The following is a 17340-nucleotide window of genomic DNA, read 5'->3' on the forward strand; positions in this document are numbered from 1 at the left end:
AGAGAAGGAGGCGTTATGAGCTGTAGAGCTGAGCTCCATGTGACTGACTCTGTGTGTTTGCATATGTGTCCTGCCTCTCTGCTCCCAGCTGTTAAGAGGTCAGTGTTGATCAGTGGCTGTCCAGGCCTTTCAGAGCCACTGACACACCAGCAGCACAATGATGATGTCACTGACTCTACTGCTGACCACCCTGGGACTCCTGGTTCACGGTCAGACTTTCTGTTTAAAAATGTTTCAGGGTGTAAACAGGTTAAATGAAAAAGAAGGAAAGGGACCATCCTTCTACATGTGGATGCTGTTTTTTTTAAATGTGGACTAATCTTAATAATTCTCTCGGTCTCATGTTTTTAGGTTCCTCAGCAGAAATCACGCTGACTCAGACTCCAGCATCTCAGTCTGTTGTTCCAGGACAGACTGTCTCCATCACATGTAAAGCCAGTGCTGCTGTTGATGATGATTTGCACTGGTACCTTCAGAAACCTGGAGAAGCTCCTAAACTCCTGATTTATAGTGCTGGATCACGTGGGTCTGGAGTGTCTGACCGTTTCAGCGGAAATGGATTTCACTCTGACCATCGGCAGAGTTCAGGCTGAAGATGCAGTTACTGTCAACATGATGAGACCTAACCGTTCACACAGTGATACAATCAGTGATGGGAATAACGGCATTGAAATAAACGGCACTACCATTACGTTTTTCAGTAACGAGTAAACTAACTAATTACTTTGACTGACACCCCGTTACTGCACGTTACTCAAATCGCACAATGAACTTTTTTTGTTCACTTCATGATAGGACTCGTGCGCATGTTGTCATGAGAGAAGGGAGGATGAGATAACCGCTCAGCAATTATTGGCTGATGTATAGTAAGATTACATCTTTAGCCAATCAGAGAAATTGGGTAGGTGGGTGTTTCCACATTCACAGTGGCGGGTGTTTAGTGCTTGTCACTACCCGATCCATACCGGTAGCACGATCCGTTCCATCAGCTCATTTGCACGTGCGCGAACAGAATAACTTCCGGTAGGCAATATTTCATTTTTCGTACTTTTTTATTCTTTTGTATTTTTTCGAGGCGGGGGTTTGTTTTTGTATATCTTTGTATTTGCGGCAATATTGCATATTCTAAAAATGAAACAACAGAAATACATAAAAATACATTGTTTACTTATTTATTTTTATGGCAAAAATGTTTCCAGTCGTGGTTAGGGAAATAAAAATATATAAACCATTTCTTAAAGTACATAAAAAAAACCCAGCTATAAACACATATAGAGGTATAGGCGTATAGAAAAGTATTTGATTTAGAATATTCTTTGGGTTTTTTATAATTATTTGATTTGCATATGTATGTATTTTGTGCTTAATACATGCATTTTAATAAGGTATGCCTTGGCTTTATGTGTGTTCTTTGTTCTATTCCCTGTTTGGTTTTTGTAAAAAAAAATAAACAATGCGGTGGCTATAACGACAAGGTCTTCGCTAGTTTATGATGTGTACACCAGAGGGCGCTAAAATCTCGATCGATAATTTTACTTTCTAATAAAACAAATGTTTAGTACAGTATGGGGGAGAGAAACGAAAAAGTAACGCCATAGTTACTTTTACTGGTAAGTAGTTACTTTTATAGTGGAGTAACTCAGTTAGTATAGCAGTCTTTTTGTGAGAAGTAACTAGTAACTATAACTAATTACTTTTTCAAAGTAACGTGCCCAACACTGGATACAATATTGCACAAAAACCTAAGCGCTGCAGAGGAACTGATCCACAGCTGCACTGAATTCCCCCCCCCCCACCCTCCCCGAAAAAAAACCACCAAACCTGCAATAGAAACCATATCTGACATCTGACAGTCATTCAGTCATTGGGTGCCAGTAGGTTGGAGGGATGGTCTCCTATTGTAGGTTTATCAAGGCCTCTTCATGATGCAGGGTTACTGGCTGATGTCACCAACGTTTCAGTGAAGAACCTTTTTGCTGCTTTGATCTCTTTGGTCAGTGTGTTTCTGGCCTGGTTTAGGTTTTGAGGACTCCGTTCCCATTTCTGAAGTTCTCCTATTTGGTCTGACGAAGCTGCCTAAGTTTTGCTGTGTACCGGGTTTTATAAATCTTCAGCTTTATGTGCTGAAGGTTTTAGTCTGCACATACATGTCATCACGAAAATGTCATGGTGTCAGTTGGTTCGTCCAGGTCAGTGGCTGCAGTCTCAAAAATACGTCCGTCATTAAAGTCAAAGCAGGCCTGTCATTGCAGGTCTAAAATAACAGGTATTCTGTAATTATGCTGTAATTCTATCTATTCACGTTCTTTATAACAGGTTAACTGTCACCCTCAAAATGCCAAAAACACCTACATATACACAGATTCAATTAGATTCTGTTCTCGAACCCTTTGGAGCAGAGGCAAAAGCTTGGCGTCTTTGTAAAGGTAACTCTTAATGTTTTCCCCCTATGTCTGAACTGCCCTGTACCATGTTTTCACTTTTATTACCTCTGTTCTTTAAGAACAGTTCCCTTTATGAACTGTTTTGGACACAGTTGATGATATATACAGCTAAATGTCATGACCTAATGCTTTATCATATGTAGATGTCACGTTCTGGTTTATGTTTAAGGTATTTTGCCCTCCTTCCTTAGGTTCTGTGGTTGCTTTGAGTTTTGTCTTGTCTAGGTTCTTGTTTACTGTTAGTTTATCCTGTTTTGTCATCAGTTTTAGTCTTAGCTTTATTTTCTGTTTTAGGTTTGTACTTCAGGGTTGTTTTGTTTATTAGATCGTGTGTGTGTAGTTTGTTTCTGTCCACTTGTCTTGTCAGCTATTTATATTTGTCTGATCTGTTATTGTTTTTAGCCTCAGCACTGATGTCTGGTCTAATTACTTATTCTGCACACCTGCCTAACTCCACCCCTGCTGCAATCACTTCTCACCGGTTTCACCTGCTTCCACCTCCATATAAACTGTTGAGACCAGACATCAGTGCCAGGTCGTCTGTTTGAGTATGGGTGAGTCTCCTCCTGCAAGTTTCTGTTTATTGGTTTGCTTTTGGATTTTGACTCCTTTTCTCCAGTGTTCTTAGCCATCCTGTTCCTGTCTGTTCCTGCCTTGTCTGCCCAACTGGACTGTTTGTTTCTCTGCCGTTTTTGGATTTTGTTAATAAATATTATTTTACCGAACCTCTGCTGGTCTAGTTGAATTCTGGGTCCTCTGCTCTGATTCATGACAGTAGAAGGAGTTCCCACAATGGAAATGAGCGTGCTACAACCTGCATGAGTCAGAATGATATCTGGGCTAAATGGCCTGAACAAAACGTATGAAAACTATGGTGAATAACATTGTTTCTGTTAGGCTCAGAACAGGTGGACCCAGTATTCGAGGCAAACAAACAGTGAGGGTTAAACAGTTTATTAAGATCAGACACGAAGCGGGAGGCCTCAGCGTCTGCAGCGGGAGCTTCTGCAGGAGGAGACAACAGGTTAGTGACCACGCTTCTCTGATAGTGATTGCACACAAACGTGTCGGTCACTAACCTGGTCTTAATGTCCAGTTCTGATCCAGAAGCAGAGGTAGACCCCAGCTGGCGGGACGCCAATCCGGTGCGGCGGTTGCCGCTCATAGAGTCCCAGAGGCAGATGTATTGGAAGACTGAGGACAGGCAGGAGATCAGAACCATGAGCAGGATGAGCCGTAGAGCGAAGCCAAAGACGAAGTCGGGGACGTGGTCGAAGGTAGGAGCCAGGAGATCAGAGAGCCAGAGAGGTGCTGAAGGACAATCCAGGACGGAGCCGAGTCACAGTTCCAGGTTCGATACACAGACCAGCAGACAGAATGAACGAGGGCAGGCAAGCTCGGTAGTCTGGAAAACTAATCCGGTCGGTACACAGTGGGCAGAGATCAAGCAGATAATCAGGTCAGGCAGAAGGCAGGAATCAGAGGTCGAGAGGCAATCAGGTCGGGATCAGGTAAACAGAACAAATGCTGGAATAAGTCTCACAAAATGCTCAAAATAAACTGGCACTGTTGCCTGGTCTTAGAGCTGGTTATATATTAGTGAGAGCAGGTGAAACAGATCTGAAGTGATGAGGAATGGGCGGAGCTAGACAGGTGTGTGACATGAGAGATTAGACCAGGCAACAGAGCCGAAATCATGACAGTTTCCGGAGAAACCATAATGCAAATCAACACAGTTGGTCAAAAGACGTTATCAATAAAAGGAGGAGGACCTAGAACACCCTTTGGAAACCAGAGTCTTTTAAATAGAAGTCACCACTTCAAACTACAATACTTACAAGTCAGAAATATGTTCTGTGGGTACACTTGTGTCCAAAGGAGAAGAAGTTAGCAAATATCAGTCTCTGTTTGCATGTGATGATCAGCTGAATCAGACATTGGTCTGAGAATCCTAAAGTTGCACAGGGGACAGAGCGGTAGGCATCTTTTAATGTAGTGTAGCAGTGGTCCAGTATGCTATGTTGCTATGTTAAAGTCAAAAGGAACAATGATCAGGGAATCTGGAGTTTTTTTTTTTTTTTCCACGTTAGTTATTTGGTTGGCCAGGTGTAACACCTCATCAACACTGGCCTGAGGTGGAATGTAAACAGCGACCAGCAAAAAACAGTAAAACTCTTGCGGTGAATAAAAGGGTTTATAGCTAATGAGTAATGTCTCTGGGTGAGGGCTGCATGATTGTTTTGAGATATGTACATCAGCCTTCATTTATGTAGAGACATAGTCCGCCTCCTTGTGTTTTAACTGTGAGCTCCGTTATGCAGTCCAGCCGGAGAAGGTTTTGTAAAAATCCACATATATTACAATATTTAATCAAGTCCCATAAAAATATACAATATTTATGCACTGTCGCAGCTGATTTAAAGTATTGATCCTAATTAATTATTTGCAATACCTTAATATCTCTGCAGGATATAATTTGACTGTGTTAATTTTGACCCAGAAATCATCAAACTTTGTCTAAAATAGAGCCAAAAGGATATTCTAAGCTGTTTAAATGCCTCATTTGAAAATGTCCAGCGCAACAGTTCTAGTAAAGCGAAAAATACATTTAAGTGATAAAGTAAAACAACAATTATTTTTTTTGTCAGTTTTATTTCAGTCATCAAGTTGTACATGAACAGATGAACACTTATGAAAGATAAAATGAGAGAAACGATTGAAGAGCAAAAACAGAGCAGTAGCAGAAAAAGACCAGCAAACTCCCAGTGAATGAGCTCAGGACTGGGAACACTGGTCTCTGGTCAGCGTCTGTGTGACTGCAGGCTGGGAGCCCTTGGAGGCCTCACAGGTCACAGAGCCCACCTTCCTCCACTGGTCTGCAGGGAGCCTCAGGGTGCTGCTCCAGCTGTAGAGGCCGTCCTTCTGCAGCACCACTCGGCTCTTGTTTTCTTCCCAGGTGAAGCTGCTGCTGCCGTCCAGCGTCCAGGACAGACTCCAGTCTGAGGGGAAGCCCTTGTTGGCCAGACACATGAGGGTGGCCTTCCCCTGCTGCAGCTCCTCACTAGAGGGGGGCAGCACTGTCAGGGTGGGACGGGCATCACCTAGGAGACACCAATCAGGTTAGAGGACAGGAACTAGAATCTAACAACAGTCATTTCAACTCTTGTCCTGTTAGAGTTGATTTTCTCCATAAAGAAGTTTCTGACAGATGTCTTTCTGCTCTAACAGCCACTCAGCTCATGCTCTGTTTCACTTCCCTTTCAAAATTGTTCATGCATATCAGCTCAGGAAGACTGAGAATACAGTTTGAACTAAAATATATCAGTACTGAAATGTAGAAGAAATATATTACGTTTTTACCTGACATTCAAAATAACACTGGTTGTCATTTTCTTTCACAAACGGGAATAAAAGTTTATATACAGTTCTATATATCATAGTAACATTTCAAATACATTTAATTTGTTCAGAAGCTCTGATCAATATCAGAAGTTTTCTCATGTCTATCATCAATACTTTGAGATTATGCTTTAAATATCTCAGAAACAAAATGTACGTTCTTGGATGACTGATCCTTATTGTGATGACAATTACTCTTCAAATTTTTGATATTTTACTTCCAGTATTGCTTTACACTTTAACCCCTGCTTTATGGTCTTATTTAAAACACATTCTAAGAAAATAATAAAAATAAAGATATAAATTCTACTTTCAACAGGACACAGAACTATAACTAAAAAATATCTAAACATTCATAGAGGCTGATTCCACGACCCAAAGTCCTCCACAGACATACAAACTGATCGAGCTGCTGTACAGAAACCTTTGACTGCAGAAAGACACAGTTTTCATACATTTTCAGAGTAAACTAAACCGTCACCCTCAGAATATCCACCAAAATTATCCAATTATTTTATCAAAGTGAGATACTCTAAAGAGACAATTATTACTGAATACAAGCATTTACTGTGACTTACTTCCAACCTCCAGTCTGGTTCCTCCACCAAAAGTCCACCACAGTGATACAAACTCATTGAGCGGCCGTACAAAAACCTCTGACTGTAGAGAGACACGGCTCTCTGACTTTAGACTAAACTAAACCTACAATTTAGATAAAACACCTATTAAATCTGTCTATGTTCCACCCTAAAGCAGCTCCTAATATCTACAAATTCAGATTTCAGATTTTCATTCACAAAATGACTTATTTATTTTTCTAAATATTCTGTTTGTTTGAAACAGAAAATATACATAGTTTTTACAGGTTTTATTTGAAAAAGAATATTGACAAAACAAGAATGCTGTCTGTAAAAGAATAGCCTTAAATTTGACTTACTTCCAACCTCCAGTCTGGTTCCTCCACCAAACGTGTACCACAGTGATACAAACTCATTGAGCCACCGTACAAAAACCTCTGACTGTAGAGACACGGCTCACTCACTTTCACAAAAACAGACTTCATAAATAAAATCTGCTGCCTGAGTGTTATTAAGTTATTTTAAATCTAGATGTAAACTAGTCAGAATTTGAATTATTATGAATTATTATTATTATTATTATTCATACTTTCATTTACAGCGCATAGAATTATAAATAACTTTATTTCTTCAAAGAAAGTTATAAATAAGCAGTTATTACTCTAGGGAAAAGAGTTTAGATTAATAACTTAATAAATCCCTTTGGTAAACTACTATTCAATGCAATGCAGCCTCACAGGGGCACAGTGTCCTGTGTTCTATTCAGGGTTTGGTCACAAGCCTGGATAAATGGTGCATCAGGAAGGGCATCCGTGGTAAAACCTTTGCCAAATTTACCATGTAAGACAATAACATGATCTCCATACCGCTTTGATTGAAGACATGGTGAACAACGACCGCTATTGATGCTGGTGGAAATTGGCCTACTGTTGGTCAGCAAAAAAGAAGAGAAAGAAGAGGAGGAGAAGAAGAAAGACAACACTATGACTGAGAGTAGAGACTTTAAATGGAGTTCTCCTACATGGTGATATAATTAGGGATGATCAGAAAGTAGGTGGACAGTCATCCATTGGTGTGGTTGCAGGCTTTTGGCATCCTGAGGTAAGTGAACCTTCATCAGGGCACACAGAGCATCTGCAAGCATGATTAACTCATTTATATTACAATATTCTCCTACAACGAATTGAGCATACTGCAGGGATTAAGGTGAAAGCATTAGGCTGGTTTAAATCTTATCTGTCGGACAGATTCCAATTTGTTCATGTTAATAATAAATCTTCTTCAAACTCTAGGGTCACTTGTGGAGTGCCACAGGGTTCAGTCCTTGGACCGATTCTCTTTACTATATATATGCTTCCGATTGACAAAATTATCAGACAGCATGGGATTAATTTTCACTGTTATGCTGATGACACTTAGTTCTATTTGTCCATAAATCCTGATGAATCCAATCAATTACTTCAACTACAGGCATGTCTTGATGACATCAAAAGCTGGATGACTTTAAATTTCCTGCACTTAAATTCTGACAAGACAGAAGTTGTAATCTTTGGGCCAGAGTCCTCAAAAAATAAACTTCTTAACCAATTACTTAATCTGGGTGGCATTAACTTGGCCTCTGGTAATAAAGTAAAAAATCTCAGTGTTATCTTTGACCAAGACATGTCATTTAAATCCCATATTAAACAGGTTTCCAGAGTTTCCTTTTTTCACCTCAGGAATATTGCCAAAATTAGAAACATTCTGTCCAGGGGTGATGCTGAAAAACTAGTCCATGCATTTGTTACTTCAAGGCTGGACTATTGTAATTCTTTACTATCAGGAAGTCCACAAAATGCAGTTCAAAGTCTTCAGCTGATCCAAAATGCTGCAGCAAGAGGCCAGGGATCATATTTCTCCAATTTTAGCTTCCCTTCATTGGCTTCCTGTTAAATCAAGAATAGAATTTAAAATTCTCCTTCTCATGTATAAAGCCCTTGATAATCAAGCTCCATCATATATCAGAGCTCTGATTACCCCGTATGTTCCTAACAGAGCACTTCGCTCTCAGACTGCAGGTCTGCTGGTGGTTCCTAGAGTCTCTAAAAGTAGAATGGGAGGCAGATCCTTTAGCTATCAGGCTCCTCTCCTGTGGAACCAACTCCCAGTTTTGGTCCGTGAGGCAGACACCCCGTCTACTTTTAAGACTAATCTTAAAACTTTCCTTTTTGACAAAGCTTATAGTTAGAGTGGCTCATGTTACCCTGAGCTATCTCTATAATTATGCTGCTATAGACTTAGGCTACTGGAGGACATCAGGGCCTATTTCTCTCACTCTGCTGAGTTCTACTGTTCCCCAGTTTTGCATTGCTTGTCGTCATTTCAGCTTTTAAAGGCACACTATGCAACATTTTTCAGTTAATTAATGTGTTCCATACCGTTTTGGATGATTAAATGAGTCATTTCAGGTTGAACAAAGGTTTTCTTGGCCGCCCTGGTGGTCTGTGGGGGAAATACCGCACTTGCAATTGCAGGAGCCCTCGGCCCGCGCCCACAGGCTCAGAATCTCGTGCAAGATCGCGAGAGTCGGTCTTGCTTTACGGCGAGAACTGCTACACGCCCCCAGTGAAACGCATGCTTGGTGCTAGCGCAGTGGCGATATCTGTGCAGTTATCATGGCGGAACCAACGATAAAACAGCGAAAGCCCATGTAGGAGCAGACAAGAAAGAGGAAAAGGGCTGTGGAAAGAGAGGAGTCTTACACGGGAAAGCTTTTTCCGAATGGCGAGAGCTAAAAGAGAAAGAAGGCTGCAAGGCTGACGCGGACCTCGCGTTTCTGCTGATGCGATTGTAAGTAACATTGGAATGGTTTCTCTCTCTCTGTGTGCATGTTCATACTTTCACTGTGTTAAAGCCGGGCATACACTGTACGAGTTTTTCAGTCGTGGTACTTATATACATCTCAAACTGTGCGACGGAACCGCAGGGTTTAAAAGTTCACCGCTCATCTGTGTGCTGATCTGTGTTCTCAAACTGTACCGCGCGACGCTCGGACGCGGCTCGGGAGGCACCGGGCGTCGGGGGGAACGGAGGTGAGAGAGGAAAGACGAGACACCCCGGCGGCTGCGCGGCATACGGAAACAGACGGCCAGCGCGTCGCGCGGACCAGGACCCTCGCCCTCCCCAACCCCCCCGCGAGCCGACGTCCGGGCTCAGCGGGTCCCGGGCCAGGCGGAGGTCGCTTCGGGGACGCCCGCTCCCCTCACTCCACTGGCGGGGACGGAGAGGAGGGGAGGGCGCTCCCTCGTAGCTCTGCTTGAACAGCAGGATGGTGATTCGTTGCGTTCGCCTGTCTACTAAACTCAAAACAACTGCGCCTGGCTTGACAGAGAAACCAGGAGAACAGCTGAGCATCTTTACGACAGTGCACTTTTACTTTCACCCTCTGGGGGGAGCCTCGCTGGAAAATCAACCCCGGTTGCATAGTATACCTTTAACTTTTTGTTCTCTCTCTTTTTTTCTTCATAGTAGGTATATCTGGTCTGAGGTTCTGTTAGCTGTGACATCATCCAGGGAAGACATATCACCCGCTATTCATGCTGAGCCCGGTTCTGCTGGAGGTTTTTCCTTTACGTTAATGGGGAGTTTTTCTTTCCACTGTCGCTTCACGCTTGCTCAGTATGAGGGATTGCTGCAAAGCCATGGAAAATGCAGACGACTCTCCCTGTAGCTCTGCGCTTCTTCAGGAGTGAATGCTGCTTGTCAAGACTTTGATGCAATCAACTGGTTCCCTTTTATAGGAATTGTTTTTTTACCAATCTGTATAATCTGACCCAATCTGTATAAACTGATTGAACTTGACTTTGTAAAGTGCCTTGAAATGACATGTTTCATGAATTGGCACTATATAAATAAAATTTAATTGAATTGAATATTGGTGCACGGTGGAATAGCACTGGTGTGAAATGTTTTGCAGTTTCATATACAGTATGTGCAGTTTACATTGTATCTCAGAGCTGATTTTTATGGGGTATAATTGCTCATTAATTCTTGGTAGCTTTGTTTAGCTTGTGGTCAAATTGCTTTTCTTTAAAATCAAAGGTGTAGAAAGACTTTGCCGGGGCTAAGTCAGTGGATATTTATGTACCACTAAGAAAAGGTATTACATACATATGATTTTGATTTGACTTGGTAAATCAAATGGTAAGTCAAATCTATAACTGCAAAACAAAATTAAAACAAATGTAAACTTTGTTGTGGTATATGCTCTTGAAATTATATAATGTATCTGCAAATTGAATTTATAGAAAAGTAAAGTAACATTACCACAAAAAACTAAATTTCTGACTGAAAGAGCAACTGCAACTTAAAGATCCCAGTTCCTACAGGATTCACTACAGAGCATTTCCATAGAGAGGCACTTTGCATCAGCAGCACCATGCTCCAGTGCTCTGGGAGAGTTTATAGTCCTGAGAGTTGAACACTGGAGGACTGACAGCTGTCCTTCATGACAACAGAAGACACAGAAATCCTCCTCATCAAAAACATGACTTTGATCTGCGTCCTCATCTGGACTCTCCTCTGCTGCTGCTTCACAGGTAAAGTCCAGAGGATGAAACTCCTCTCCTCTATCAACATCTGTCCCTCTGAAATGAAGCCCACAAAACCATCAAGCTGCTTTATGTTTTTGTCTCTGTGTCCTCAGAGTCCAGAGGTCAGGTCACAGTGACTCAGCCTGCAGCAGTGACAGCTGATCTGGGAGGATCTGCCAGGATCACCTGTAGGACCAGTCAGAATGTTTATGTTAATTCCAACGGCCACTTTTTAGCCTGGTACCAACAGAAAGATGGACAACCTCCTAAACTGCTCATTTATTGGGCCAGTACTCGAGCATCAGGGACTCCAAGTCGTTTTACAGGCAGTGGATCAAACTCTGACTTCACTCTGACCATCAGTGGAGTTCAGGCTGAAGATGCTGCAGTTTATTACTGTCAGAGTGCTCACTATATTAGCAGCCAGTGGGTGTTCACACAGTGAAAAACAGTCGTACAAAAACCTCCCTCAGTCATGCTGAACAGAAACTGAACTGCAGCTGCAGAGATTGATTCTGTTCAGTGAACAAACTAAAACACACCTTCTGATTTTAATCTGGTAAAATTGACTTCAGAGCTTTTCTTAGAGAAGTATAAAACAATGCTGTTTAAACTTCTAAACTCAAAATATTTTAACTAAATTTTGAAACACTTTGTTAACATCCAAATCTGAAGCTGTTTCAGGCAACTAGACAATGACAATAACCTTTGAGCTTTATGACCTCTACCTCACAGGTGTTTAAAACTGATTTTACAGGAGAGAGATAAAATCCATATTCCAGTCAGTAAAATATTCACTGAGATCAAATAACTACATTACAAACATTGCTGAATCAGTATGAGAATAAAATAAAACATGGAGGAAACATATCAGGATTAAATGTGATGAAATCTGTAATAATGCTCAACTTCACACCAAGCTGACTTTTCACATCTTCAGTCCTCTAATGTCACCAAACATGTATTATGACGAATCGTGAAAAGAGATCAACATTTTTTTGGTTACTTTTTAACTCATTTTCCACATTTATATAACAGTTTGATAGACAAAGCCAGGTCATATTGTTCAACTAGAAATTTAGGCTCGCCATGCCTCAGTGTTCTGCTGTTGTCCTACAATCAGACGATTTTCTTTTTTGATCCGAAACCCCTCAGTGTCTGGAGATAAAGCACAGCATGCAAAGGGATTAAATATGTAAGAAAACATTACAGTGAACATAAAATACTTTTAATCCTATTCTGCAGTAAATAGAGGCTCAATGTGAGTTTCATAAGCAGAAAATTATTATTGAATACAAAATCAAATATAACTCCCATCATTACATGGTAAAATTATTACTACCGGGTCGTCATTAGTTTAGTGAGAAACAAAACTCAAAATATTTTACTGTAATGATCTGTTTCAAATTATCTAATTTTAAATTATTGTGAAAACATGTTTTTATCCTATTTTACATTAATCAGAGATGAAGCTGTATGCGGCAGCTAGTGACTGGCTATGACCTTTGACCTTCATGATATCTGATTTACAAACAAAATATGATAAAATGGAAGTTAAATCATTTTTAATATACAGAGACATAAGCTGTATAACTATACCAATTAAATAAGTCTGGTGTCTCAATAGTTTATCTAACAAATAGTAAATATAAATCAAATCTATAATACAAATCGTCAATAAAAAGGTAAAAGAAACAGAATAATCTCACATTGCTATGTGAGATCTTTCAGCTGCTCACTTATTCAGGAGTCGCCACAGCAAGTCGTTACAATTTAGACAGAGACTAGGAAAAGTTTTCATGCCAGATTCCCTTCCTGACACAACCAGAGCTTGAACCTGGGTCCCCTGTATCAAAGATGCAGACTTAGCCCACAGTCACATCAAAGACTGTATCACAATATGAAGGCTGATACTGTTTTCTTTAAGATATGTTAAATGTAAAACTTCAAAATGGATATAACCTTTAAGATTGTGGATTAACTACACACAGACTGGTGTTTTCAAGCGTGTGTTTCTGTTGATTAGGATCATTTTCTGCTAACAGTTAATGAAAATGTGATATTAAAGATTAGATTATTACATCAGACTAATAAAAACAGTATTGTGGGCCTAAAGAAAAGTAGGTCATTTTCAAATGTACTTTTAATCTGATAAATGAGCCTCATTGAATTGCGTATTCTAATTAAATGAAAATCAATAGATTAATAGTGATATATTTCCAGAATGAAAGAAAAGATTAATCAGATTAACTTAAAAGAAATGCTCTGCTGTATTGATTCTAGGCTGATAAAACGTGAATATGGTGTCAAAAGAGGGAGTTATCTCTGTGACTTATTTACCTGCTCTGCAACAAAAGCTTTTGGAGGTCAGAGGAAGTCAGGAAAGTCGGGGAGAAGAGGCCAAGTTTAATGCTGTGTTCAAGGGAGTTCATAGAAAACAGGCACGGACTCGCTGATTCATTTAAAATCAGCTATTATGTGCAATAAATATTCTTATTGCTGGACATAGCAGAAGAAATTATTAAATGAGCATTAAATCATTATTGCAAACATACCTTTCCTACCTGTTTACTTTAAGCTGCTTAAACGTAAGCTAGCCTTTCTTGTCCTATTATCTGATTTGAACAAAGTAAAAAAAAATGGGGTTTTAACATTTAGGTTGATACCTATTTTGCAGGTTATTTCAAAAGTCAAAACCATCTTCAATGATCAGAAACCCTTTATAGAAACTGAGCACATTAGAAGAGAACATGGTGACAGAGCTGAGCTCCATGTGACTGACTCTGTGTGTTTGCATATGTGTCCTGCCTCTCTGCTCCCAGCTGTTAAGAGGTCAGTGTTGATCAGTGGCTGTCCAGGCCTTTCAGAGCCACTGACACACCAGCAGCACAATAATGATGTCACTGACTCTACTGCTGACCACCCTGGGGCTCCTGGTTCACGGTGAGACTCTCTGCTCAAAACCTGGTTTTGTTGGTATTTCACTATGATGGAGAAACACCAATAAATCATTGCTGACCTTGACTCACATTTACTTCATAATTAATAAGAGTTTCTCCTTCTCTTCCAGGTTCTTCAGGAGACATAATCGTGACTCAGTCTCCAGCATCTCTGTCTGTTGTTCCAGGACAGACTGTCTCCATCAGATGTGAAACCAGTGAATATGTTGGTAATAATCTGCAGTGGTATCTTCAAAAACACGGACAGAAACCAGAGCTCCTAATTTATGATGCCGTTTCACGCTGGTCTGGAGTTCCTGATCGTTTTAGTGGAAGTGGATCTGGTTCTGACTACACTCTGACCATCAGCAGAGTTCAGGCTGAAGATGCAGGAGTTTATCACTGTCAGCAAGATTACAGCAGACCGTTCACACAGTGATACAACGTCGTACAAAAACCTCCCCCAGCTGCAGAGGAACTGATCCACAGCTGCACTGAAGCACAAGTTTGACATAGAATAGGGTTCATAATTTGACACAATACTATCTGTTTCCATTAAAATTTGTCTTATTTAATACTATAAATGACTAATTAGACCATATACAAATCTTAATATCAGTTCTGCTTTTTGTTAGTAGACTTCAAGACTTAAAGAAATAGGATTTAGTCATTCACTAAGATGGACACAAATACAGAGAATCGTTGAAACTTGATCCTGACAAATGTTTACACGCATGTCAATCAGATTGTCTATCGGCATAAACCACCCACCTCATCCAGCTTATTATTTAATTCTGACTGAACTGTTTACATTAAAACATTTTCATTCTGATCAGCTGTATATTTCAATTATTTTTGTCCATGTAAACATAGCTGGTGTCACAGTTCACTAAAGACAAACACTGAATAGCAGTCATTTAGTGTTAACATTTAAATAAAAAACTCTTGCCTTGCATATATTTTGCAGATTGATTTCAAGTTAAATTGTTGTTTATAGATAAAAAAACACATTGAAAGAAAGAAAACCTTTTGGAGCACTAAGTTTAGCTCTACTGACTGCACATATATCTCAGGTTCTGACTTAGGTTTACTAAAAAAAAGTGACTTCAGTTTAAGCATCAGTTTCTTTTCAAGATGCAACACAGCTGTAATGGAAAAGTTATTTATGTGTTTTTTTAGAAAACCCTGCAATTACAAATTGATGTCAGAAATAACATAGCTGTTTAACATCAGACAGGTAGGGAAGTCAATTCAAGTCAACTTTATTTGTGTAGCACATTTCAGTAGCAAGGTGGTTCAAAGTTTAAATCATGAAAACACAATAACATCAAACCCATTGAAATGGTCACCAGTTGTGAGACCAGTAACAAACATTAAATTGTATCAAGTTAAAACATCAATAAACATCAAATCTGTTGATCAGTGTTCCTGTTATTATGGGCTAAAAGCAAATCTGAACAGGTGGGTTTGCAGCCTTGATTTAAAAAACTGTTTCGGCTGATTTGCAGTTTTCTGGATGTTCGTTCTAGATTTTGTGGAGCATAGACGCTGAATGCTGCTTCTCCATGTTTGGTTCTAGTTCTGGGAATGCAGAGTAGACCAGAACCAGAAGATCTGAGTGGTCTGGAGGGTTGATATAGAAACACCAGGTATTTAATGTACTTTGGTGCTAATCTGTTTAGTGACTTATAAACTAACATAAGTATTTTAAAGTCTATTCTACAGGGAGCCAGTGTAAGGACTTTCGATCTGAGGTGATGTGCTCTACTTTCTTAGTCTTAGTGAGGACATGAGCAGCAGCGTTACGGATGAGCTGCAGTTGTCTGATTTATTATGTGCGGCAGACCTGTAAAAACACCATTGCAGTAATCAATGCAACTAAAGATAAATCCATGGATGGGTTTCTCTAGATCTTGTTGGGATATCAGTACTTTAATCCTGGAAATGTTCTTCAGGTGGTAGAAGGCTGACTTTGTAACTGCTCTGATGTGTCCTTGAAGGTTCAGGTCTGAGTCTATCACTACATCCAGATTTTGGGCCTGATCACTAGTTCGTAGTTGTAATTGTCATGGTTGAGTTCTGGTTTGACTTCATTTTTCTGTTATTTTCATTTTTTTTATCTCATGTGGGTTTGGTTTGACTTTATTTATTGTTAGTTTTCATTGTCATCAGTTATTTTCTGTCATCCTCACTTCACCTCCTTAGCAGTCAGTCACACCTGATAATCATTTGCTTGTTAATTAGTCAGACTCTTGTTTCACCTGTTAGTACTCTATTTAAACCTCCCTCTGCCTTCAGTTCAGCACTGAGCCGTCTTCTGCTATCCACCACTCCATGCCAGTCCCGCTGTAAGTCTTTATATTCTGCTGTTCGTTCCTGGAGAAGTTCTGCTCTTTGTCCAGGTGTCTTCTGTGAATTGCTAACCTGACAAGCTGCTCTGGAGAAGCTCTGCTCTGTGTCCTGGTGTCTCCTGATAACTGCTAACCTGACTAGCCGCCCAGAAGAAGTTCTGCCCTGAGTACTGGTGTTGCTATGAGGCCTGCTAGCCGAGCAGCACTAGCGAGTGTGGACTCTCTCTCTCTCCGGGCCGTCAGCTCCTGCCATCACCTACAACCCTGACCTTCTGCAGTCCTGAACCTCTGGTCTTCATCACTTACCACCCAACATATTTCCTTCAATAAAAACTCAAACTTTTTGTCCTGAGTTCATCGATAATCAAACCCTGACAGTAATAACTTAAGCTGCGTGCTGACTCTAGTTTGTTCCTCTTTAGGTCCAAAGATAACTTCAGTTTTCAGACCCCTGATCTAGCAGTAGAATACTTTGCCCCCAGCTCAATACAGCTAAAGCTAAACGTGAAACATCTTAAGTTTTAAATTCTTTTTAAGTAGAGTAAAACTGTATAGGTAAAAAAATAATAATAATATTGGTCAAAGTGACCAATCAGTTATGGTTTCTTTGCCATTGCAAATAACTATGAGAAGTGTATTTAATATCATGTCTTTAGTACAGGGGCCATAACAGGGGCCAGGACCATTTCTACAGGGGCATGGGCCCCTGTTGGCCCCTGTCTAGAACCACCCCTGCCGTGCATTGAGTTGTTCTGAGCATGCATTCAATACATGGATGGGTTCAGAGTCACCTGGTGGGATTGTGATGTAGATCAGTGTATCGTGTGCATAGTTATGGTAACTACTCTTGTTTCTTGGTATAACCCCAGTTAGTGGGATCATATAGATATTGAATGGAAGTGCCCAGGATTAAACCTTAGGGTACCCCACATGTGAATTTTGTTTGCTCCAGTCGCTTCAATAATAATATCATGGTCAACAGTGTCAAATGCTGTGCTGAGGTCCAACAGAACTAGAACTGTTGTTCTTCCGCAGTCTGTATGTATGCGGATGTCTTT

The 17340-nt window shown here is 40.3% G+C and overlaps 2 gene segments (V, D, J or C); one reads left to right on the forward strand and one right to left on the reverse strand.

The window, feature by feature from the left end:
• The first annotated feature begins 34 nt into the window (after positions 1 to 34).
• On the forward strand, positions 35 to 11437 carry LOC118565475. The segment is given in 3 exon segments: positions 35 to 209; positions 352 to 522; positions 11292 to 11437. Coding segments are annotated over 3 exon segments (369 nt in total).
• Positions 5080 to 5545, reverse strand: LOC118565308. The segment is given in 1 exon segment: positions 5080 to 5545. A coding segment is annotated over 1 exon segment (255 nt).
• Positions 11438 to 17340: the final 5903 nt, after the last annotated feature.

Source organism: Fundulus heteroclitus, chromosome 13, assembly GCF_011125445.2.
Source record: "Fundulus heteroclitus isolate FHET01 chromosome 13, MU-UCD_Fhet_4.1, whole genome shotgun sequence".
Taxonomy (NCBI): Eukaryota; Metazoa; Chordata; class Actinopteri; order Cyprinodontiformes; family Fundulidae; genus Fundulus; species Fundulus heteroclitus.